Source organism: Hemitrygon akajei, chromosome 3, assembly GCF_048418815.1.
Source record: "Hemitrygon akajei chromosome 3, sHemAka1.3, whole genome shotgun sequence".
Lineage (NCBI taxonomy): Eukaryota > Metazoa > Chordata > Chondrichthyes > Myliobatiformes > Dasyatidae > Hemitrygon > Hemitrygon akajei.
This window is the reverse complement of record NC_133126.1, coordinates 85,606,575-85,630,678: the sequence shown is the minus strand read 5'-3', so window position 1 is coordinate 85,630,678 and position 24,104 is coordinate 85,606,575. Positions and strand designations below refer to the sequence as shown.

The 24,104-nt window shown below is 42.8% G+C and overlaps 1 protein-coding gene across 1 annotated transcript in view; it reads right to left on the bottom strand.

The window, feature by feature from the left end:
• The window catches only part of LOC140724555 (pleckstrin homology domain-containing family G member 3-like), a 225,949-nt gene that overhangs the window by 5,431 nt on the left and 196,414 nt on the right, over positions 1-24,104 (bottom strand). Inside the window, exons 14-21 of the mRNA XM_073038988.1 lie at positions 21,639-21,734; positions 19,190-19,228; positions 17,205-17,215; positions 17,072-17,081; positions 15,858-15,907; positions 11,753-12,088; positions 8,041-8,160; positions 610-2,404 (exon numbers count right to left, since the gene is read on the bottom strand). Coding sequence (XP_072895089.1) covers positions 610-2,404; positions 8,041-8,160; positions 11,753-12,088; positions 15,858-15,907; positions 17,072-17,081; positions 17,205-17,215; positions 19,190-19,228; positions 21,639-21,734 — 2,457 coding nt within the window. The remainder of the gene's footprint in view (positions 1-609; positions 2,405-8,040; positions 8,161-11,752; positions 12,089-15,857; positions 15,908-17,071; positions 17,082-17,204; positions 17,216-19,189; positions 19,229-21,638; positions 21,735-24,104) is intronic.

Sequence of the window (24,104 nt, the reverse complement as noted above, 5' to 3'; positions counted from 1 at the left end):
GGTGTCATCATCTCTGAAGATCTATCTTGGGCCTGACATATTGATGCACTTACAAAGAAGACATGACAGCAGTTAAATTTCATGAGATTTGGTATGTCACCAAAGACTTGCAAATTTCTACAGATATACTGTGGAGAACATTCTAACTGGTTGCATCGAATTTATTATGGGGGGGAGGGTAACACTACACAGGATTGGAAAAAGCTGCAGAAGAAGGACATCTTCAAATGGCGATGCCTCAAAAAGGCAGCATTCATCATTAAGAACTCCCATCATTCAGGACATGCCCTCTTCTCAATTGCTACCATCAATGAGACATTGACACACGCTCAACATTTTCGCTTCTTCCCCTCTGCCATCAGTTTTCTGAGTGGACAATGAATCAATCCATGTACCTCACTATTATTTTCCTCTTGGTTTGCTCTCAGTTTGCACCGCATTAAATTTTTTATATACTCTGCATAGGTTTCTTATTGTAATTTATATATCTTTAAATTATATATTGCATTGTACTGCTGCCACACAACAACATTTCACAACAGTGATATTAAACCTGATTCTGATTTTAAAGGTGCACAAAATAAGAATGGAAAATAAATGTGTACCCACCAGCAGCAACTGTTTCCTTCTCATCTTCCTGAACCGTTACCAGTTTTCTGGCATCACTGCCCCGTTCCTCTTCCTTCCCCTGTGCCACCTCCAGCGGACTGCCTCTCTTTTTGACCACTGGCTTGGTGTTCTTAATTCTCTGACTGTATATCCTGGCCAGCTGGTAGACTTTGGTCTTCATCTTCTCTGTCACCTCTCTCAGCAGTTCTTCACCCTGTGCCTGGGCCACCTGTGGTCTTGTGACTGGAGTGGGGTGGTCACAACTCAGATTCTGAGTTAGGTCAGAACCGGAAGCTGGCAGCGGTGCGCGTTCATCTTCTGCTTCAGAGCATTTACGTTTCTGGACACACAATGACGTTTGAGGACATGGAACATACTCTTTGGCTTGGCTGCCAACCTCACTCACTGATGCATCATTTAGTCTTTCTTCCAAGCCACTTTTCCCAGTTGGCCTTGCTTGAGAGGTTATGGAAGACACTTCTGGAGTGGCACTTAAATCACCATCTTCCAGAATAACTAATGGCTCGTTGAAATCTTGACATAAACTACTTCTACCACTGCTGAGTTGTTTTGTTTGAGATTGTTTGGGGTCCTTGTCTTCAATTTTCTTTGGACTCTCCGAGTTATTATCAAAGGACTCAAACCCTTGTAGCGTGTCATGTTTCTGTTCTGCTCTCTTTGGAGATTTAGTGGCAATATTTGACATGTTTTCCATCTCTTGCCAGATCTTAATCATGTCCACGGGTGATCGGAATTCACTGTCTGTAATTGGGTCCTGTTCGCCAGAAGCGGGCTCCTTCGAGAAGTCCAAAGGTGGCTTTCCTGCCAAAGAATCATTTGATTCTGGTTGCTGCTGTTCTAAGGCCTGTGCTGGTTCCAAAGGCAACTCAGCATCCCTGCAGGAGCTCAGGTTTGGAGGGTCCTGCAAAGCCCTAACCGGAAGGTCATTCCTCCGGGAAACAGCCACGTTGGAAGATGCCAGTCGCCTTCTTAAGGTGGCCTCTCGCAGATCCACTTCCTTGTTTTGACCATTTAACCTGGACACAGAGTTCCTGACCAGACCCGCTGGGATGTAGGTCAGGCTTTCTCGCCTCTTGATGCTAAAATTGGCATCCTCATGCTCTGCGTTGTCATAGTAACTTTTAATCTTCTCAATGAGCAGTCGGTCCTGCCTGGAGAGGGTGGAATCCCTTCTCTTAGGAATGTTCCGATCAACGTCCAATTCCATCTCCTCCTGGCATTTCAAGATGGACTCCTCCTCAGACAGGTTCTCCTCCTCTTGGCCATTGCTGCCCCAGAAAGCGTCACATGGCCGCCATTCATCATGCGTGTCCCTGGTCCGCGATGTTTTGTCACCGCTTTCAAGGCTACTTTGCCTGTTGGTCACCTTTGGCGTCACACAACTGTAGGAGCTGCCATCGTCGTTCACCAAGCTGTTGCACCTTGATGGGCTGTTCAGGAAATGCTCTGCAATAAGGCTAGCTTGTCCCAGCACCGAAGGAGGGAGGATGCTCTGGGAATCTTGCTCCTGCTCCTCCTCCTCTGAAGAGTCTTCGCTGCTAAAGTGCTTTGGCTCATCACTCGCCTCACTGAACGGGCATTCCACAGCAGGATCCACAGTCCCTTGCTCGGGGCCGCTTAGCTCTGCATCAGTCACCTCCGGGACCTTGTCTGCTCCCTTGGTTCCCTCTGGACTGTGAGTGGCCTCGGTGTCCGACTGCATTTCCTCGAGGGCAGACTGGCAGGCCTCCGTGACAATCTGTTGAATGGACATCGGCTCCACGTCAGGGGCGACCTGATGGTTACAAAAACGTGGCAATGTTAATTAGGTCAACAAAAACAGATCTCCAGGAGGTGCCGAAATCTGGAGCAAGGAACTTGGTAGATCAGGCAGCATCTGTGGAGGGAAACAGTTGAGACCCTTCATCTAGACTGAAAGAAAGAGGGGAGGGCGCCAGTGCAAAAAGCTGGAGGGGAGGTGTGGGGCAAAGTGATAAGTAGATTCGGGTGAGGTGGGGTGAGAGTGGGAATGACATCAAAAGCTGGGAGGTGTTAGGTAGAAGTGACCAGCCTATAACCCCTCAACTATTGAACATTATAGATTACAAGAAGAACTTGATCATTCTGTGAAGTGAGCCCAGGATTGGCAAATGGATTTCCAGTACAAATATGTATGCGATGATTTTGGAATATCAAGCCAGTATAGGACTTTTACTACAGCACTAGCGAGTCTAATGGAGCAGACACACCCAGGAGTACAATTGAAAGCGGCATCTCAGCTGGACAGGGTAGTGAAGGCGTGCTGGCCTTCATCGCTCAGGGGCACTGAATGCATGAGTTGAGACAATTATATTGCTTTTGTACAAGTCATTGGTGAGGCAGAACTTGGGAGTACCATGCACAGTTTTGTTAATCGGAAAAATGTTGTTAAGGTGCAAAAAAAGATTTATGAGGATATTCAGTCACAAACAAGAGAAAATCTGCAGATGCTGGAAATCCAAAGCAACACACAGAAAATGCTGGAGGAACTCAGCAGGCCGGGCAGCATGCTGATAGCCTGCAGAGTTCCTCCAGCAATTTGTGTGCGTTTGTGAGGATATTGCCAGGATTCAACAGTCTGGGTTACAGGGAGAGGTTGACCAGGCTAGGACTTTATTCTGTGCAACATTGGAGAATGAGGGGCAACATTATCCAAATGTTTAAGATTGTGAAAGGTATAAATAATGTGGATGGGTACAGTTGTTTCCCCACACTAGGGGCCATGGGTTTTGGACAAGTGGGGAACCATTTACAAGCAACCTGGGGGGGGGCAACATTTTCATGCAGAATGATGAGTATAGGGGCTGAGGTGTCAGAGGAAGGGGCTGAGGCAGGTACAAGCACTTGGATAGGTATGTGGAGGGAAACAGGCTGAATTGCAACTGCTCGGATGGACACTGCGTTTGGGCTGAAGAGCCTGTACACTTGCTGCATTGCTCTACGACTCTATGATAGGCATCACGCATGTCCCTATCCAGTTTTTTTCTGAACGAATGGGCTCATTATCCAAAGGCCTGACCTATAACCCTGAGGACACAGATACAAGCATGGGAATTAGGGGTGTCTGGAGGCCACTGAGCATGCTCCACCATTAAAAACATGGCTGCACTGATTGTCAGCTCATCCACACATTCTCCCCTACTCCAGCAACCTTTCGCCCCTCGCTTATTAGGAATCTACCTACTTCTTTTTGAGCTGCCAGGGAGGTGGTTGAGGCAGATATAACAACTTTTAAAAGACAGTTGGACAGGTAAATGGATAGAAAAGCTTTAGAGGGATTTAGGCCAAATGTAGGCAAATGGGACTAACACAGATGAAAATCTTGGTTGCCATGGCCCAATTAGGCCAAAGATGCAATGCTGCACACTCTATAAATTTGCCTTGAAAATATTTAGACACTGCCTCCACTGCCCTTTGTAGCAGTGCTCCAAAGACTCATATCCCTCAGAGTGGTGGAATTGGTGGGGGGTGGGGGGGGGAGAGGGTTAATCATCTCCATCTTAAATGAACAATTTATTTTTAAACAATTCAACTATCAGCTCAGTACTTCAAGATTATGAACACACTACAAAGAAAATCACATTTTAAAAATGTAGGTTGGTATCAGATTATCATCTAAGGATTGAAAGATGCTACTAGCTTTCATCATGGTTTACTGCTGGGTCCAGTCCCACCACCAGATTGGTCACCAGAACTGCTCTCTGAAGTGGCAAAATTATCCAGTTACTCCGCTGTGATTCAAAAGGAAGTGTGTGGAAGCAAATGTGATGGGAGAGATTTTAAATCTTTCTCTTCAGCTTTTACCGTGGAGAAAACAACGGAAGTTAAGGAAATGAGGGAGACAAGTGGTGATGTCTAGGACCACATGCAAATGAGCAGAGATGAGATATTGGAGGCCTTAAAGTTCATTAAGGTGGATATATGGACTGTAGCAAGGCCTTTGAGAAGGGTCTGGAAGGTTAGCTTGCATGGAATCCAGTAGGGCAAGTTGATTAGATTCATAACTGGCCCAGTGCTAGGAACTTGAGAGTGATGGTCAAGTGTTTTGTTTACTTGGACTGCAGTCCTATATTAAGTGGTGTACCATGGGAGTCGGTGATGGGACCATTGTTGTTAGTAATTTATATAAATGTTCAGATGCAAATGCACAAGGTGTAGTTAGTAAAGTATCATCTGCAGTAGAAGGCTATGAAAGAAATTACAGGGGTATGTGGGCTGAGGATTGGCATCACAGGTAGAGAGTGGTGAAGAAGACATTTGGCACACTGGCCATTATTAATCAAGGCACTGAGTACAGGAGTTGGGAAGTTAGGTTGCAGTTAATCAAGACATTGGTGAGGCCATACTTGGAATATTGTGTACATTTTTCGTCACCCTCTTACAAGGACAATGTTATTAAGCTAGAAAGAGTGCCAAAAAGATTTACCACAATGTTGTTTGGACTTGGGGACCTGAAGTGAGGTTATGTAGACTAGGACTTTATTCCTTGGAAGGTATGAAATTAACAGGTGACTTGACAGTGGTATATAAGATCATGAAGGTCATGGACAGGATGAAAGCACAAAGTGATATCCCCAGTGTGGAAAAACAAGAGAGCACAAGTCTAATATCAGAGGTGAAACATTTAAAAGGAATATCAGAAACAGTTTCTTCACTCAAAGGGTGGTGCATATTTCGAATGAGCTGTAAAAGAGTGGTGGAGGTGGGCACATAAGCAATGTTTAAAACCCATCCTGATAATTACATGGATACAACAGATTTTGAGGACTATGGGCCAAATGCAGGAAGATGGGACCAGCTTGCTGGGCAACACACTCAACAGAGTTGAGTTGGGCCAAAAAGGGCTCTTTCCATGCTGTATGACTCTATGATGGCCCAGTACAACTTTCTTCCAGCAACCAGGGAAAAACAATACCTCTTCCTAAACCATCTTAGCCTAACACCTCATAATAAGGACGGAATTGTTTTGACCAAGTTCCTCTGAACTAATTGGAGATGCTTTACCAAGCCAAAGCTGCTAAATAAATGTCAGGTTGCAGAGGCATCAGAGGCTGCTTGCAATGCTTCGGCAAGTCCATTTGCTTATCACATGGAATTGCTGAATTAGCCAATGGTCCTGGTCACTATCCAGCAATCCTTGATTTTAGGAATAGGGTTGTACAGCAGAGGAAACAGGCCCTTTGGCCCACCACGTCTATGCTGACCAATGTACAGAGTAACTTTAGGACTGCGACACTTGACATCTCACTCTGTGATGTTTTCTTCTGAAACGCTCTCTGGGGTGAGAGCTCTAAGTAGGAGCAGAATCATCTGCAGCTTAATGTGAAAAAGACTAAGGAGCTGGTGGTGGACCTGAGGAGGGCTAAGGTACCAGTGATCCCTGTTTCCATCCAAGGGGTCAGTGTGGACATGGTGGAGGATTACAAATACTTGGGGATACGAATTGACAATAAACTGGACTGGTCAAAGAACCCTGAGGCTGTCTACAAGAAGGGTCAGAGCCGTCTCTACTTCCTGAGGAGACAGAGGTCCTTTAACATCTGCCGGATGATGCTGAGGATATTCTACGAGTCTGTGGTGGCCAGTGCTATCATGTTTGCTGTTGTGTGCTGGGGCAGCAGGCTGAGGGTAGCAGACACCAAAAGAATCAACAAATTCATTTGTAAGGCCAGTGATGTTGTGGGGGTGGAACTGGACTCTCTGACGGTGGTGTCTGAAAAGAGGATGCTGTCCAAGTTGCATGCCATCTTGGACAAAGACTCCCATCCACTCCATAATGTACTGGTTAGGCACAGGAGTACGTTCAGCCAGAGACTCATTCCACCGAGATGCAACACTGAGCATCATAGGAAGTCATTCCTGCCTGTGGCCATCAAACTTTACGACTCCTCCCTCGGAGTGTCAGACACCCTGAGCCAATAGGCTGGTCCTGGACTTATTTCCACTTTGAATTTTACTTATTATTATTTAATTATTTATGGTTTTATATTGCTATATTTCTACACTATTCTTGGTTGGTGCGATTGTAATGAAACCCAATTTCCCTCGGGATCAATAAAGTATGTCTGTCTGTCTGTCTGCTCACTTTCAGACCACAAGGCAGTGGGTTAAATCCAATTACAGCATCGTGAACATAAAAATCTAGGTCTGACATTTCAAAAGCAGACTGCTTACTACATTATACTTAAAGAACAAAAATAAAGGCAAGGTACAGTCATTGCTGCCGCTCATCTTCTCCTCGCTTTCCCTCCCATCGAGGCAGTTATGTGGAAATGGTTGAATGTCTAGAGGGGTCTTGTGGTGGGTGGGCTTTCTTTTGCCTTGTTTGGAGTGATTCCTTTCAGCAAATCCCCATGGACTGGCTCACAGGGGGCCAAGTCTTAATCTCTTCAAGGTAAGAAAAGCATGAAGCATTTGCTGACTCAAAGCTGCCTGATCAGAAGTGGTCATCTTTCAGTCAAGCGTCCTATAGGTCTGAAGAAAAGTCCGTTTAATGAACGATAGGGAAGCTCTCCCCATCTTCCTGGCCAGCATTTGCCTCACAATCAACATTACTGCAACCCCCGCCTTACCGTCATTTGCCCTAAGAATTCACAAGTCATAACCCAAAGTTTTGACATACAGAATGAAGTTCATTCTCATAGAATTAGTAAAAAAAAACACATTTCTATTTCGCAATTCACATTTCTTGATGCACACACAGACGGTGCAGTTTCGCATTATGGATAAAAACAACATTTAGGCTGCTTTCTAGGAACACAATCCCTCTGCAGCAGGGGATGCCGTGCCCTAGTTTATGGAGCCATAGTCATTCTGTTCTTTGTGAAAAAATAATGCCCAGAAATTGGTCTTAAGCATTTTTGGTGCATTAAATGAAGGATATAAATTAGAAGCCAGCTGGTGGGATCGTCACCAGACTTGCAGGCGAATGGTCCCAGGTTTGCATCTGGCCTCTCCTTGCACGCTTTCCATCCATGCTGGATGAGTGTCAAGCTAGCAACTTGACCTTGTTAAAAAAGACAAATGCTAAAAGAAACAGCAAGGTTGCCGCCCAATGCTCCACAAGGCGTGGAAAGGAATGAAAGAAAACGTGAATTAGAACAGGAAACTAACATAAAAATCAGAAGGCAAGAATGCTAATAATTAGAAAATTGCTAAGGAAAGGTTGCAATCACTTCAAAACAGATGGAATATTTTATATACAAGTTACAGCAAAGAAACATATGCAAAAGGGTCTAATTTCTGAGCGTTCTTCAGATTAACTACTGCATTTGCCATGTTGATAAAGTGACACTTCGAAGTATTACATGAAGAGAAAAGCACCTTGGAATACTTGAAATGGACAACAAATGGGCACTCCAAACTCAAATCTTTGTTTTCCCTTGTACGTACCTCTTCAGACACACTGGTATCGGCTTCCCGGACACGTCGCTTCTCAGCATTTGCGGATGGCTGGCTGTTCTGCCGTTTGAAACCTTTGGCTTCCGGTAGCTCAGCAGAGTTCTCAGCCTGCTAAAAGACATCATAGTGTTGAGCAACAGGCTGTGATTGGTGGGGACTGTCTCGAAGCAGGCAGGATGCAGTTCACTCCACTCATCCCCCTGCACGCATCAGAATCACAAGTACAGGTCCACAATCTCCACAAGCCCTAGATCCCTTTCCACAAGTCTACTCGTGTCCCTGATGAGCCTACCCAGTAATCGGATTGTTCTGTTAAATACAGGTTAGATTAACGGCACCAAGTTAGAAGCAAACATGCGAATTATGTATGATTGAACAAGATTACAGCAACATTAAAAGTAACATGGCTGGTGTAAAAATCGCTTATTCTCCGAGTGTTTATGCTCCTGGTTATTTCCTGGTCTGATTTTACTTCCCTTAGAGAAAGACATCTTCAGATGCATTTTTCTCTCTCTTATTTGATTCTTCAGCTGACCATTAACTCTGTTTATCCACAATCACTTAAAAGATCCATCAGCAAGTGAATTGATAGGAAAGCGTAAGAAAAAAAGGACAAAGGAATCAAGAATTAAGTGAGAGAAATGTTGAGATGGTGGCTCTAAAATGGGGGGAGGGGGCGAAGAGCTAGTGTTAAATAAAGTAGATGATAAAAATACGTAGAACAAACTAAGAAAATCCGAATCACTAAAGCAATACAGCAAAGCTTGAGATCCAAGTACAAAGTGTACAGAAAAACAGACAGACAGACGTACTTTATTGATCCCGAGGGAAATTGGGAACGAACAACAAAAGGCAAAAGAGTGATAAGGTAAGATACTAACTAGTCAGTATATAGTGAGAAAAAGCCACAGCAGAGTAGTACAGTACAAAATGATTTAATTTTAAAAGATTTTGCAAAAGCATGTGGTGTAGCTCAAAGTTTATAGAATAAGGAGAAAACAAGCAAGATTAAAAGGTGATTAGCAAGGAGAAAGTAAGTATTTGGAGGCTAGGATTGTTTCTCCAGAGTAGTTGGGGGGTAGGCGTTGGTATTACCAAGAGTTCTGTTCACCACGCGAGCCAATGACCTGGACAAAAGCCTCGGCCAGTCATGTTGAAGCATACAAACATCAGCAAAATAGCTTTTCTTACTTCCTTCGAAGGCTGCAATGGGTGAGTGTGCTTAATTGCAGCAGGTGGGTGCTCAGCAGCAATAAATACACGGTCATATATTCGGTAAAAAGAAATCAGTGGCAGTGAACATATTGTGCATAGGAGACATCTTAGTGCTGTGGCAGAGGGATTCAAGCTGACAGGATGCCAAATGCATTACCTCAAGCTGATAAGGTCATTAAAGCAAATGCATTTGGGTTTTTAAAAAAATCACATGCAGGATTAAAATCCCCAATTAGCTATCACTTAAGAGTGTTGTGCAGTATGCATCTTTTCCTTTCTAGAGGAAGGATGTCAAACCTATCAAGAGGCTACAATGTAGATCAATAATAAAGACATGAAAAGCATTGTGAAGGAAAGAGCAGAAGAAAAATGAAGATGCTGGAATCTTGAAATAAAAGAGAGAAATTGCTGGAAACCCTCAGCATGTCAGACAGCATCTGTGGAAAAAGAAGTAAAGTTAATATTTCAAGTCATTGACCTGATATTTCCAATGAAAAGTTATTATAACCTAAAACATCAACTGTTTCCCTCCACAGATACTGCCTGCCCTGATTATTTTAAGAGATTTTTATGCTTATATTCATTAAAACTCTTCTTTCACCTCCCTCCCCACCAAAAAAAATCAGACAATGCAGAAGATATGATAAAATTAAGTCTGTGAAAGGATGGTACATGATTGATATAATAAAACTGTGTTACTGACAAGGCTTTAACAATGGAGCCACTGATGCAATATTAAACAGTGAAGTTCAGGACAGGGACCAAGAGGGTATACAGAACCAACACTGGGATGTCAATGAAGCAAAATGATGATTTCATTGGATAAGTGGATAAAATTCTAAGACTGGTACACTGTTTTTTTAGGATAAGTGTTGGCATGGACTGATTCAATCAAATTAACTGTTGTTTCACTGTTGAAACTCCCATTTGGAAATTACAGTGGTGCAGTTGATCGGGCATCAGATTTCCACCTCTAAAGCCTGGCTTCATATCCAGTCTATACACTGATGATAAAACCCAAATAAAGGTCCAGCAATCTCCATCCTACACTTCACCTATGCAGAATCCCCTTTCTTTGACACCAAATTGGGGCAACTTGAGTCATATTCTGGTGTCCAGGATCAGCCTGTTGAGGTGGGAAAAGTTTTGATAGTGCAGTAGGGGTAGGATTTATTGTTGGGGTGTGAGGGGGAGAACTTCATCAACAGGGCTACACCAGAATTTGGGGCCAACACATGGCCGTGCAGAGTCACCAACCAAAGAGTTCATTTAAATAGTCAAAAAAATTATCCTTTCCAATTTATTTATTTAACATCTAATTGGTAACTCCACAGAATTCCCATTCCAGACTGTTATATTAGGCAAGCATAAAGCTTTTGCAAGACAGTTGTAGAGTAAAACCTGTTTAGAGCTGTTCCTTTGAAAACTTCCATGTCAGGTCCATGATAGATCAAATATACAGCAAACTCCCTCAACACTGTCCCATCAAACTCTGTCTGGCAAAGAATAGCTTAAATGCTGGGTGAAGTTCTCTTTAGACCACTTGATCGACTCCACCACCACCCCTCCCCCAAAGTCAGGTACATTCAGTGCAAAAGATAGCTCTAAGCTCTTAACTCATGAGAACAGCTTACTTAATGCACCACATGACATTTTCCTTGTCCATGGAAACCACCATCATCCTCCCTCAAGTAAATCGGTGCAATTTTTGGGAGCCGCTTCCATCTACAGTCTAATTTACACCATGGAGACAAGTCCATATGCTATTGGTGCAAGAGTGCCCAAACTCACTAACTTAAAAATCTTATGAACATCAAACAACCTACTGTCAGGTTCAGTGCTGGCTTGAACCACTGTCACAGAATCTTCCCAGTCATTTGGCCAATATGCCCTGTTTCAAAACCTGAACTGATACCCAGTATGCAGGAGTCACACACAGTGCCAGAGGAACTCAGTGAGTCAGGCAACTTCTGTGCAGGGAAATGGTCAGGGCATGTTTTGGGTTAAGACCATTCATCTAGACTTCATCAGCCAAATGAAGATGATCTTGACCTGAAACTCTGACCATCCTTTTCTCTCCAACAGTTGATTCAATCATCCAGTTCAATCATCCAGTTGATTGTGGTTGATTTGAATTAAGTTCAATTATTCAATTAATCAGCAGTGGTCAACACAGTAACTGTCACCTGCATCAGCTTCTACCTGCATTAACCATGGGTTAATGGTCTCTTGGCTTGACATTCGGGTTGCTTATTGATCTAGATACATAGATAGTGACATGCAAACCTGCTGAATTATCCAATGAATTCCTCGTCGTAGTAATCATCCCTGGAGCATGCTGGGAATAGCGGAGGCAAACACAAGCAGCAGGGTTAAGAAGTTAGTGGTGTAGTCATTTTGAGCTGGTTCAAAACAGCGGCGCAGTCAGCCATGGCTTTTTCCATGCGGGACAGCAGAGAGAGAGAAAGACAGAAACAGAGGCGCTCACCGTGGAGAACTTAGCAGAAAGCAAAGCCCTGGCTCTATAGTGCCAGCAGGAGATGGCAGCCAGCAATGAGCTGGCAAAGTCGGCTACCTGGTCGCCCTCTATCATCAACTCCTCTTCTGGATCCATGTCTTCTAAGGCAAGCTCAGTACCTCTGGCCAGTTCGTCCGAGCCACTTGCATTCAGGAGGTTCAGTGAGTCCTTGCTGTGGGCTAGGTCATCATCATTGTCATGCCTCTCGCTTTCGGGCTCGCTTGTGCTAGACCCCAGAGCACTGACAACTGCCAGTGAGTTCATGGAGTCTTTATTGCCCAGGAGCTCGCCATCGCTGCCTGCGTGCTGTTTGAAGGGGTCAAATTGATTTAGTTAAAAACACACACTGAGACTTTAACTTGGAGACATTCCATCTCCTTTCAATATAGTCATCATTGTAGGTAATCACTGGTAAAGATTAACCTGATATTTACGATTCCTGGTGTAACATAAAGTATTCCCACACTATGCTCATCTGTAAATGTAGATTCTAGTTGCTCCAAGTCAAAAGCAGATAGTACTGATAAGATTATTACCTGGGGCAGTTGCACCAGTTTGAACTTGGGTTCTTAAACATGCCTGATGCTTTTAATTCCATTAGTGCAAGACTGAGCACCAAAACCAGACAAATGGTCATTCGCTGACCCCATATGCCATCGTTGTAACTTGTCCCTGACGCTAGAGACTGTGGGTTCACGTCCAATTCATGAAGTCTGAGGGCACAGTCGAAGTGGCTATTCCAGTGTGGTTTTGAGAGAATGCTGAATTAACCTGACAAACCAAGCCCCCTATCTATCTCTCAGGCAGAAATAAATGATCCTGCTTGGGAGATTAGTTGAAAGATTCTCACCAGTATCCTGGACAATATTTATTCATCAATAATTTTGATAGCAGAGATGATTCAGCAATAATTACATCTCTTACGTTAGCATGCTTCAACAGTACTTCTTTAGTTTGAAGTATTTGGAATGATGCAAAAGTCACATCCTTTTATTTGTTCACATTTAATCACTTTTCAAGATCTGGGCAATGCTACCAAGGGCACAATTGATTGACCATCCTTAAAGACCCTAAATGAACAATAACCGACCGCCATCTTGAGTACAAATACCTTCTTTACCCTATCCATCCTCAGTGGGATAACAATTCCATATCAAAATGACAGAAACTAACTGGCCTACCAAACCACTTTAGTTGCATCATTTTATCTGGCAACTCAAGCTCTTAAGTACCTCTCAGGTTCAAATGAAAGATCCTGTTTTCGTGATGAGCCAAAGTATTCTCACCAGAGTCCTAAACTATTACCCAAAACTGATCATAAATGCAAGTATTAGTATACTAATCTATAAATGTGACAAGAATCAGAAAACAAGCGCCATCATCTTGCAATCTTCTCATATCCCCTGTGCTAATGTACTAGCCTCTGCCATGGTATCCATTTCAGCACATTGACTTGTATATCCAGCAGTCTGGGTTGAGAACTGATGGAACAGCTAGTGACAGGCTTCTGAGGAGCAAGCACATGACAGTATATTTGGAATCAGTCTACAACAGATGAACTGTATCCAGCAGTCATCTGAAATACATGCCAAGCAATGTCATCTGTTCTATCTAGCTTCCTTCCAATTCTACAGACATAAATTCTGGAACCTGTCAGCTTCATATAAAAGGGTGCATTTTAAATTTTAGGAAGTGGCTGAATTAGGTAGTTTTCGTATTGTTTCATGTAGCACCATGGCCCTGAAAAACGTTGTCTCATTTTTACTATACACTGTACCAGCAGTTATGGTCGAAATGACAATAAAAAGTGATGACTTGAATTAAAACATCATTTACAAGCAAGTTGAAATCCTAGCTCATTTTAATCCTACATTATCAATGTTATTTCTGAAGAGATTGGCTTATTAATTTTTATTTATTTATTGCGATACAGCAAGGAATAGGCCATTCCAGCCTCGCTGCCCAGCAATCCCCTGACTTAACCCTAGCCTAATCACAGGACAATTTACAATTAACCCACCAACCTGTATGTTTTGGACAGTGGGAGGAAACCAGATCACCTGGAGGAAACCCAAGAGTCATGGGGAGAATGTACTAACTCATTACAGACAGCGGTGGGAACTTTTCAGTGTGTACATTTGCTACATAGTTGCAACAAGGTTGGAGAAATTATTAGGAAATCCAACACGCTTCTGGAAGACTCACTGTTGGTCTTGCAGTCTAGTAACTATTTCATGCACGATCATATTTTGGTTTATAGTTCCTCAAACCTCCCCTGACTATAGGCCTCCGGTACTAATGCCGAGTCTGAGGACAACTGAGAAGATGTCTCATTTGAATGGGGCTGGTGTTTTCTGTTATCACAACAAACTGAAATTACAGAAAATTTTTTAGGTTTCAACCCCTATCAGAAGAGTTTGATAGCAATTATTTATGATCTGATTATGAAAATACGTCTAGGTACATCTGATAAAATTAAGAATGAATGGGAAAGAGAACTTCAGGTATCTTTACCTATAGAGAAATGGGAGAAAATTCTCCAACCAGTTAACACTTCTTCAATGTGTGTCAAACACACTTTGATACAATTTAAGGTGGTTCATAGGGCCCATATGTCAAAAGATAAGTTAGCTAGTTTTAATTGCCATATAAATCCTGTCTGTGACAGATGTATTTCTGAGGTAGCTTCCTTGATACATATGCTCTGGTCTTGCCCTCTTTTGGAAAAATATTGGAAAGACAGTTTTGATATTATTTCAGCAGTTTTGCATATTGATTTACAACCTCATCCTATTACTGCTATTTTTGGATTACCAGTGATGGACTCTAGTCAATTATCCCCTTCAGCTTGCTGTTTGATTGTATTTGTTACATTAATAGCCAGAAGATCCATTTTATTTAAATAGAAAGATTCTAATCCCCCTACTACATTTCAATGGTTTTCCCATGTTTAAACTTAGAAAAAATTAGGAGTGGCACTATCGACCCTTCGGTTAAATTTGAAGAAACTTGGAGGCCATTTATTCAACATTTTCATATGATGTAAGCTGACTTTTTCCGAATCCTTCTCAATAACTTTTTGTTCGTGTATAGAGGAGCGGAGTTAATGACAAATAATGATTTTAACCAATGAAACATGGCAGCCCAATTTTTGTTTTGTTTTGTTTTTATTTTGTTTTTTTTTTAAATTTAGGGAGACTTTTCCTCTGTATAAAATTTTGTTTGAATCTTTTACATGTTCAGTTATTAAAGAGATTGGGAGGCTTAGATTACACATGTTACTCGTAGTCTACTTCTGTATACGTTATTGAATATGTATGCCCAATCTCTTTGCATCATTATCATTGTTATGTTTATCTATTCAAAACTTAATAAAAAAGATTGAGAGAGAAAGAAAGAAAGAATGGGGCTGGTGGGCCTGCAAATTAACGTGGGCTCTTCTTGGGGTGCTCACACCTTTCCTGGATACCTTTACTCGGCCATAGGACCATAAGATTAGAGAAGCAGAATTAGTCCATTTGACCCACTAAATATGCTCCATCATTCAATTATGGCTGATTTCTTTCCCCAGAACTCTTAACCCCTTTACTCATCAGGGACCTATCAACCTATCACCTTAAATACATACGATAGGTGGCACAGCAAGAAAGCAGACACCTTCCTTCAAATACACTATTAAGCATTGTGCCCTATTATTTCTCATTTTTAGAATATATTCATCTGACTCTAATGTTCAGTCTCATTTCCAGGACAATGCTAACCATTAGATTGGCCACTGATGCCTAATACCAACACCGTCCTAGAGTACTTTTGGTCCCATCCACTTAGGATGTCCATGGGGCCCAACACATGTAGGCCCTGGATTTCTCCCAACCTGTTCAGAGGATGAGGTTAGGCTTGTGAGTGCCTGATAATGGACAGAGAGGTACCCAGCCACTGCTCTCGTGTTCTTACTGTGTGCCTGAAGGAACCAATGGATATATAGCAAGAATAACACAAGACGCCCTCAAATGCCCACAATAATCAACCATTCATTCGGCCAGCAAGGAGGCTTCTAATACTGTGAAACACCAACCTCACTCACATTTGTCAGCTTGGGCAAGGATAGCCGTCTGTTGTCAGGAGCTGGGGAGTGAGATCACAACTGCAGTGAGCAGGGCAGCCAAGACAACAGCCATATTGTTCGTCCAGATCTATGGTGGGGGGGGGGGGAGAATGTGGGAAATGGGAATCTCATTGAAACTTATCGAATGTTCAAAAGCTAGATAGAGTGGATGTGGAGAGGATGTTTCCTACAGTGGGGATGTCTAGGATCAGAAGGGCACAGCCTCAAAATAGACAGATGTCCATTTAGAACAGATATGAAGAAGATATTTTTTAAAGCCAGAAGGTGGTGAATCTGTTGAACTCATGACCACAGACAGCTGTGGAGGCCAGGTCATTGGGTGTATTTATTATGGAGGTGACAAGTTCTTGATTAGTTACGGCATGAATGGTTACAAGGAGAAGGCAGAAGAAGAATGGGGTTGAGAGGGAAATGGATCAGCCATGATGAAATGACAGAGCAGACTTGATGGGTCGAATGACCTAATTCTGCTCCTACATCTTATGGTCCTAAAAGAATTTGACACTAGTTTTGTCAACGTGATCACAATGCTAGGTCAGATGAGTACACTAGATAAATTGTTCATTACAACCTTATTTATGTCATGAATTCCAAATGACGAAGGGGGGCTATCATCTTAAAAGAAAAGTTTGTGTTGGTCAGTCAGCAAGGTGGAGCTCTCTGCTAGTGTAAACAGAGTGAAAAGAGATGAGGTTTAGATCCAAGTTGCAACCCATTCTCTGAAAGTCAACAAGTGAGAGAACCTGCTTCCCCTTGTAAGAGGGAGTACGGGGATGGGTGGAAAAGAGGAAAAATCCAAGAGAGGCTGCAGATCAATACATAAGGAGAGTTTTTCCAGATGTCCCAATTATGGGATGTTGTTTCGGACTAAACCCCTCGGCTCCAACAGCAAGATATTGCAGTACAGGTTGTTACTAACTCCATGCTCTAAGCTCATAAGAGTCAGAGATCGCATGATCGCAGAGTCAGAGAGCAGTATAGCTACTAGAGTTCTCTTCGGCATCCCCACTTGAGGTGGAAGAGTAAATCAACGTTCACATAAGGTCTGCGTATACATGAAGACACATGACACACTGCACAGTCAAACAGTCCCTTCTCTCCAAGACACCCCACCGCCCCCATCTTGACCTGATGTATGGAAGGCAGCCCAGGGGCCCATGAACCAGTCAACTCCTACACAAGACAAACACTGAAGGCTTCAATTATTACAAGAATGACTAATTGGCACTGACATTTAAGCTAAGTAAAAAATAACAATAGCATCTTGCTGAAAGGAGAAGAAAGCACTGCTCTTACCTTTAGAGAAACTGTTCAAGGGCAGATCACCGTGAGGAACAAAAGGAGTGTGGGGAAATGGAAAAAAGGAGAGAGAAGGTTAGACATTACAGCTTACATAATCATAAATTTAATTTAATTGTGACTGAAATTGAGAAGCGAACGGGCAACAGCAGACTCAAGGTCCAGTTTGTGAGGAACCACTACCTTGTCGGCTAGGCAGTCCCCTTGGTGCCTTGTAATGGTGGTGAGGTGTGGGGGTAAACAATTAGTTGCCAAGAAGTGCTTTATGGTCACATTCAGAAACTTGTTCACAGGAAATCTGCAAACTGCAAAGCCCACAAACCGAATCAGAAGTTTTCAGGCGATGATCACCAAAAAAATACGTATTGGCCAAAGCACCAGCGAGAACTCGGTTGTGGTTGTGAAACAAGATACTGGTTCTTTTTACATCTGTCTGAGAGGAAGTTGGTGTAACATCTCACCCTGGAGATGCAACCTCTCCCAGTGCCACACTACATAAGCACTGTAGTATCATCGTGGACTTGTGCTTGGGTCTTTAAACCTGAGCTTATAACTTTTTGACTCAGAGCCAACAGCGCCAAGCACTGAGCCAGACAGCCGATGAAAGCTACTACCCAAAGACCAATTAGGGAATACAGACCAGGAGGATCTTTGATGATGGACCTTTCACCAAAGCTCACTAGCTTGTTAACTCAAAATTAAAATAGAAGATGCAGGAACATAGGACAGAAAAACAGGAGCGGAGATGCTTAAACTAACGGGTGTGGCTTAGTGTCTCCCACTAGAAGATTTTGGGTTCAAATTTCTCTGGAAGGATGTAAATGTGTAATCCAAGCTGCCTCTTCAGTGCAACACCTTAAAGGATTGTTTCACTGTTGTGACACTGCTCTTTGGCTAAGACATTAAACTTTTGGATAGACCAGAGCACTGTCTGCCCTGTGAGGATGATCCAATATCAACATGTTGAAAGCTAGGGAAGTTCTCCAAGGTGCACAGCAATAGTAGCCCACCAGCAGGCATCTTTTGATAAAATATCGTCTGGTCATCACCTTGGCACCCTGACGTACACAAATTGGCTGCCTTTTTCTGAATGATTACACTTCAGTGGCTCTTCCTTAGTTTGAAGCACCCCTGACATTGCAACAGATGCAATACAAACAGAAGGCTTTCCTACTGGAAAAGGCGCAAGGTCAACCCGTGTGATAGACAGCTGCAACTGATGCCTTTGTCAGAGTTCTGATGAAAGACATCCATGGCAAACATTCACACCATTTCTCTCCACAGATGCTGCCTGACTTGCTGAGTAAAAATAACATTTTCTGGTTCAGATATCATTTGATGTTTATGCAACCTTGGAGAACTGGTGTGGGGTGGGAAGGGCTGGGATCAGTGGAGGCAAGCAGCTCAGACACAAAAGTATTCAAGGCTAAAAGGACAAAATTAGGAGGGCGAGTTTCATAGACTAGGGGTGTTCTCTTTTCACTGCAGAAGATTAATAGGTGTTGTGCTAATCAAAGGTTTATATAAAGAAAGAAATTGCTTCCTCTGTGAGAGAGGGCAAAAAATTAATATTAAACCAATCCCATTCAGGCACTGTTCTACATCATGGTGAATGGGATTGCTCTTTCTTTTTATAAACTATGACTGAAAGCCACCAATTCATTGGGGCCGGGGATTAATGGAAAACTAAGATTTTGTTGACAAGTGATCAAATTGTTCTAATGAATTGACCATCACTTCCATAACAGGTTTAGAGAGTGAACATTCTCATGTGTGCAACTTGTACAACTAGTGATTTGGCTGTGAACCCTACCCCTTTCAGATCCCACACCAGCTGGCTGGGAAGTTTGGGAATGGGGGATGACAAGCTTCATAAATGAAGGATGCTGCTAAGGTTGTCATTCAGGAGTAACAACGTGTTTTCAGACACACCTGTGGAACACGGCAAGTAGAGTTACAGTGCACTGGACTCTCTCACTTACCACTCTGCACCAGAGACTTCAGGATCTGTTTTGCTGGCTCTGTGAGAGGAAAAGAAACAAATAAGTAAGTGGATAAAGGCACATTGTCAGACTATCAACATTGCACATCAAAGCCTTCTCTTCATCAGCAGCACGGTAATGCAGCAGATATTGCTGTTACCTCCAGCTCTATGGTCGTTGACCTCTTGCTGCTGAAAACGTGTGGAAGTTTCAGTACTGTGCAAAGTCTCAGCCACCTGTATTTATTGAGATGCAGTGTGGATTAGGCCCTTCAAGCCACACAGCCCAGTAATCCCCTGATTTTAACCTTAGCTTAATCATGGGACAGTTTATAATGACCAATTAACCTACAAACCAGAATGTCTTTTGCATGTGGGAGGAAATTGGAACACCTGGAGGAAATCCACACAGTCATGGGAATATAGCTAGGGTGCCTGACCTTTACACAGTACAGTGTTTGTTGATGTGGAGCGGAGAGTGAGTTTGTAAATCTGGTGGGAGCAAAGGATGCTGGGAGTGGTGATGGTGAGGCTCCGCAGGTGGCAGAGGTGGTGTGCCAGGGCAGTGGGTGGCATGGGTGTAGACACACCCAGCCCTGAGACAGCAGGCAAGGTCATTTGATTCCAAACAACTGGTTTATTGATCATTACAGAATGTCTCTCTGGTGCTTCCCACCCCCCCTCCCCGCTTTTCCCTTTTCCCAACCATGATTTCACTCTCCCTGATCCCTTCCCACTCTCAGTCCACAATGGAGACCCATATCAAATGTCATGAAATTTATTCTTTTTTTGCGGCAGCAGTACAGTGCAATACATAAAATTACTACAGTACTGTGTGTTTTCCCTCACCATGTGGGTTCTCTGTTGGCGCACTGGCTTTCTCCCAGAGCCCAAGGCATGTAGTTTCATCACCCAGTGTAAATGGGTGGGTGGCAAAAGGATCAGCTGGAAGGGTGGAGTGACGGGAATGCGAGAGAGTATAGGTTACAGGGAAATAAGCGAGGACACACGATTGCTCTGAGGACTCTGATAAGCCAAATGGCCTTTCTGCATCACGTCGATACAAAGACACCAATGGTAGGCTTCGAGACATCCATACTTTCTTTTAGTGTTTTTCTCTTGTCGAACACTCCTTTGCCTTTGGTCCATTTATTGCTCAAAGATCAAGCCCACAACACCCTCTGTATGAGGAGCAGCTCAAGGAGTACATTTCAGTAGAAGATGAGCAGTTTTCACCGCTCCGTTAGGCAGTACCCCTCTTTTATAGAAAGTGGGTTTCCCGTTGAACATCTTTGTCGGATGTGCTGAACGCTCTTGTTGCATCTGCACAGTACTCCAATCAAGAACTCCTGTCAAAAAACTCGCTGCTTTTTCAAGCTGTTTGCCAGACCTGCGTAGGAACACTCCCATTGCGCTTACGCTGTCTTCTGGTGCGGAAAGCACCCCACTGGATTCATGGTGGGGCTATAAGGACACCTGTGCTTGCGGTGCTGAGTGTTCTCAGTGGCACCCTTGGGTGGAGGAGGCCATTCGCTATTGTTCCATATGACTTTTCTATCAATGTTTCTGGATGATAGTGAACTGAGCATCTGGTAAGGGCATTCTCCACCATCCCAGGGTCAATCCCCAGGCCCACTGTTCTATACTCAATCCTCACTGTCATTTCATCAGGCTCAGTCCCCACCAGAACTTAACCAAAACCTCCTACCACCTGTGCCAAGGTTAACCATGGTTCTCTAGCAGAGGTGAAAGAGCAAATGGGATTGGATGAAAGAGAGGATTGCTTTCTCAAGGAAACATAGAAAATCAGAATCAGCTGGCACTTTAAACCTGGTTGGCCATTCATTGCAATCTTGGATGATTCTCTGTCTCTTCTTTTAGATCAGGGGTTTCCAGTCTTTTTTTATGCTATAGACCATAGGACACAGGAGCAGAGTCAGGCCATTCAGCCCATCAAGCCTGCTCTACCATTCCATCATGGCTGATCCCTGATCCCACTCAATCCCATACACCTGCCTTCTTGCCATACCCCTTGATGCCCTGACCAATCAGGAAACTATCAACCGCTTTAAATATACTCATGGACTTGGCCTCCACCGCAGTCTGTGGCACAGCATTCTACAGATTCACTACTCACTAGCTAAAAAAATTCCTCCTTACCTCTGTTCTAAAGGGTCGCCCATCAATTTAAGGGTGTGCCCTCTAGTTCTGGATACTTCCACCAGAGGAAACATCCTCTCCACATCCACCCTATCTAGTCCTTTCAACATTTGGTAGGTTCCAATGAGAACCTCCTGCATATTTCTAAATTCCAATGAGTACAGGTCCATGGATCAATACTATTAAGCAAGGGGCCCATGGACCCCAGGTTGGGCACCCCTGCTTTAGACCCTTTAATGTTTCTTTACCTACAGTACCTCTTGCATGAAAGGCCCCAGACTTGACCTTACCAGATTGTCTGCGGCCCTTACGATAGCCCAATAGTTCTTCGTGGGTGGACATAGGCTTTTTTAATCGTTCTGGACTGTATCGGTATTTGGAAGGATCTAGAAGGAACACAGCAAGATGAGCAGTCAATAACCCATCAGTCAACTGGGTTGTCATTAAGAAACATAGAAGAGAAGAAACAGAACCATTGAGATTTATGTACACATCTCTTATTGAAGGAGGGAAGTCCAAAATTCATTTATATAGAATCCCTTGAGGGGTAATAATCAGTTATTACCCCTCAACCATCAAGCTCCTGAACCAGAGTGGAGAGCTTCACTCATTCAAACACTGAATTGATTCCACAGCCTATGGACTCACATTATAGGACTGAGTAATTTACGTTCTCAATTTTTTTTTGTATTTGCACAATTTGTTGTCTTGCACATTGGTTGTTTGTCTTTTGTTATTGTGCAGTTTTCCATTGATTCTCGTTTCTTTGTATTTACTGCGATTGCCCACAAAAAAAGTTAACCTCAGGACAGTATATGGTGACATAGATGTATTTTGATAATAGATTTACTTTGAACAATCCTGCTGACAGTAAGTCTGAATGATTTTGAAGCTGTTGAACAATTATAATTAATCTTTAGCAAACTGTTTATAATAGACCCAGATTAAGGGTTTTAGATCCAATGGTCCAAATTTCTCACTTCCTACAATGAAGGAATCAAGTTAATAAATTAACTCAATTGAACTTAATGAATTATCAATTTTTTTCTATGGAATCTGTTCCAATTGATAACTCGTTCACTGAAACACTACCTGGATGCAGAACGTCTTATGGCAACTGCTCTGCTTGCGACTTCAAGAAAATGCAGAAAGTTGTGGACACAGCTCAGCACATCATTAAAACTAACCTCCCCTCTCTGAACTCCTTCTGTATTTCTCACCATCTCAGCAAATCAGCCCCTGTGTAAAAGTCCTAGGCACCCCAGATTTTTATATAAATTTTGTTTTACACATTTATTTTTTGTCTTCTGCAATAGTGTGTCAGTAGAAATGAGCAAATTTTAGATTTCCAAACATTTATTTTCAAAAAAAAAATTAAATGTTACAGAATTTTTTTCTATTTCTAAGAAAGTAACCTATTCAGCAATAGGCCACTTTTCAAATAAAACCTTGATTATTTTGTATGTATATAGGCCAGTGCATGATTAAACAAAGATAACAAACAAGATGCTAATGATCAATGACATAATGAGTTGAATAAACTAAACTGATTAACTGAAACAAAAACAGGTGTAAAAGGAATCAAGCTAAGCGAAGGACAACCAAACTGAAAAGTGAGGGTGTGGCAGATGTGACAGTTTGATCTTCAATCATCAATACATCATGTCAAGAGTGAGCATAGCAACAATACGCAAAGTAGTCATTCTGAATCAGCAAGTTCTCTCCCAAATAGAAATTTCACAACAGACAAGACGTTCAAGCTTTTTCAAGCTGCCAAGCTTTTCTGAAGAAGCACAAAGCAAATGGACAAGGCTAAGGACCAGAAATGCAGCGGTCAGACTTGGAAACTGAGTGCAGCAGTTGAGAGATGCATCAAATGACGGCCCTTCTAAATTAGACGAAGTCCAGCATTGCTATCAACTCTAAACTACAGAAATCACTGGAACTTAAGTAGACCCTTCAATAGTCTGGAAAGTCTTGTCACAAGTGGTCATTCTGGAAGAGTTGCTGTCAAAAAGCAATTCCTCTGAAGCAGAAACAAAGCCAAGAGACTCACCTGCGCACAAAAACACAAGGACTAGGGTGCTGAACAATGGCAGCAAGTGCTCTAGACTGGCGAGTCAAAATTTGAAGTTTTTGGTTCAAACAGGAGGCAGGTTGTTGTAAAAGGGCTGGGGAGTGCTACACAGATGACTGTCTGCAACCAATTGTGCAGCACATTGGAGGGTCCCTGCAGGTTTGAGGCTGCATTTCTGCAAATGGAGTTGGTGATCTAGTCAAAGTTAATGGAATTGTCGTTGTTGAGTACACACAGACTCTTATCCATCAGGCAATGTAATCAGGGAGGTGTCTGATCAATCCGAACTTCATTCTGCAGCAGGACAATGACCCCAAACACATGGCCAAGCTCATAAAGAACTGCTTTCAGTGAAAAGAAGAACAAGGAGTTCTGCAACAAATGGTATGGTCTCCGCAGGGTCCTGATCCCAACATCATCGAGACTGTCTGTCTAGATGCAGAAGCAAGTGAGACGGCCAAAGTCTCCAGAAGAACTGTGGCAAGTCCCCCAAAATGCTTGGAACAGCCTAAAAGTCGATTTTCTTTATAAAACTGTATGACAGTGTACCTAAGAGAATTGCTGTAGTTGTAAGCAAAGGGTGGTCACACCAAATATTGATTTAATTTTTTTTACTGTTTACTGCTCTTTATAATAATCTTTTTGATATTTAGCAAGTTTCAATTCATTATTTTTGAAA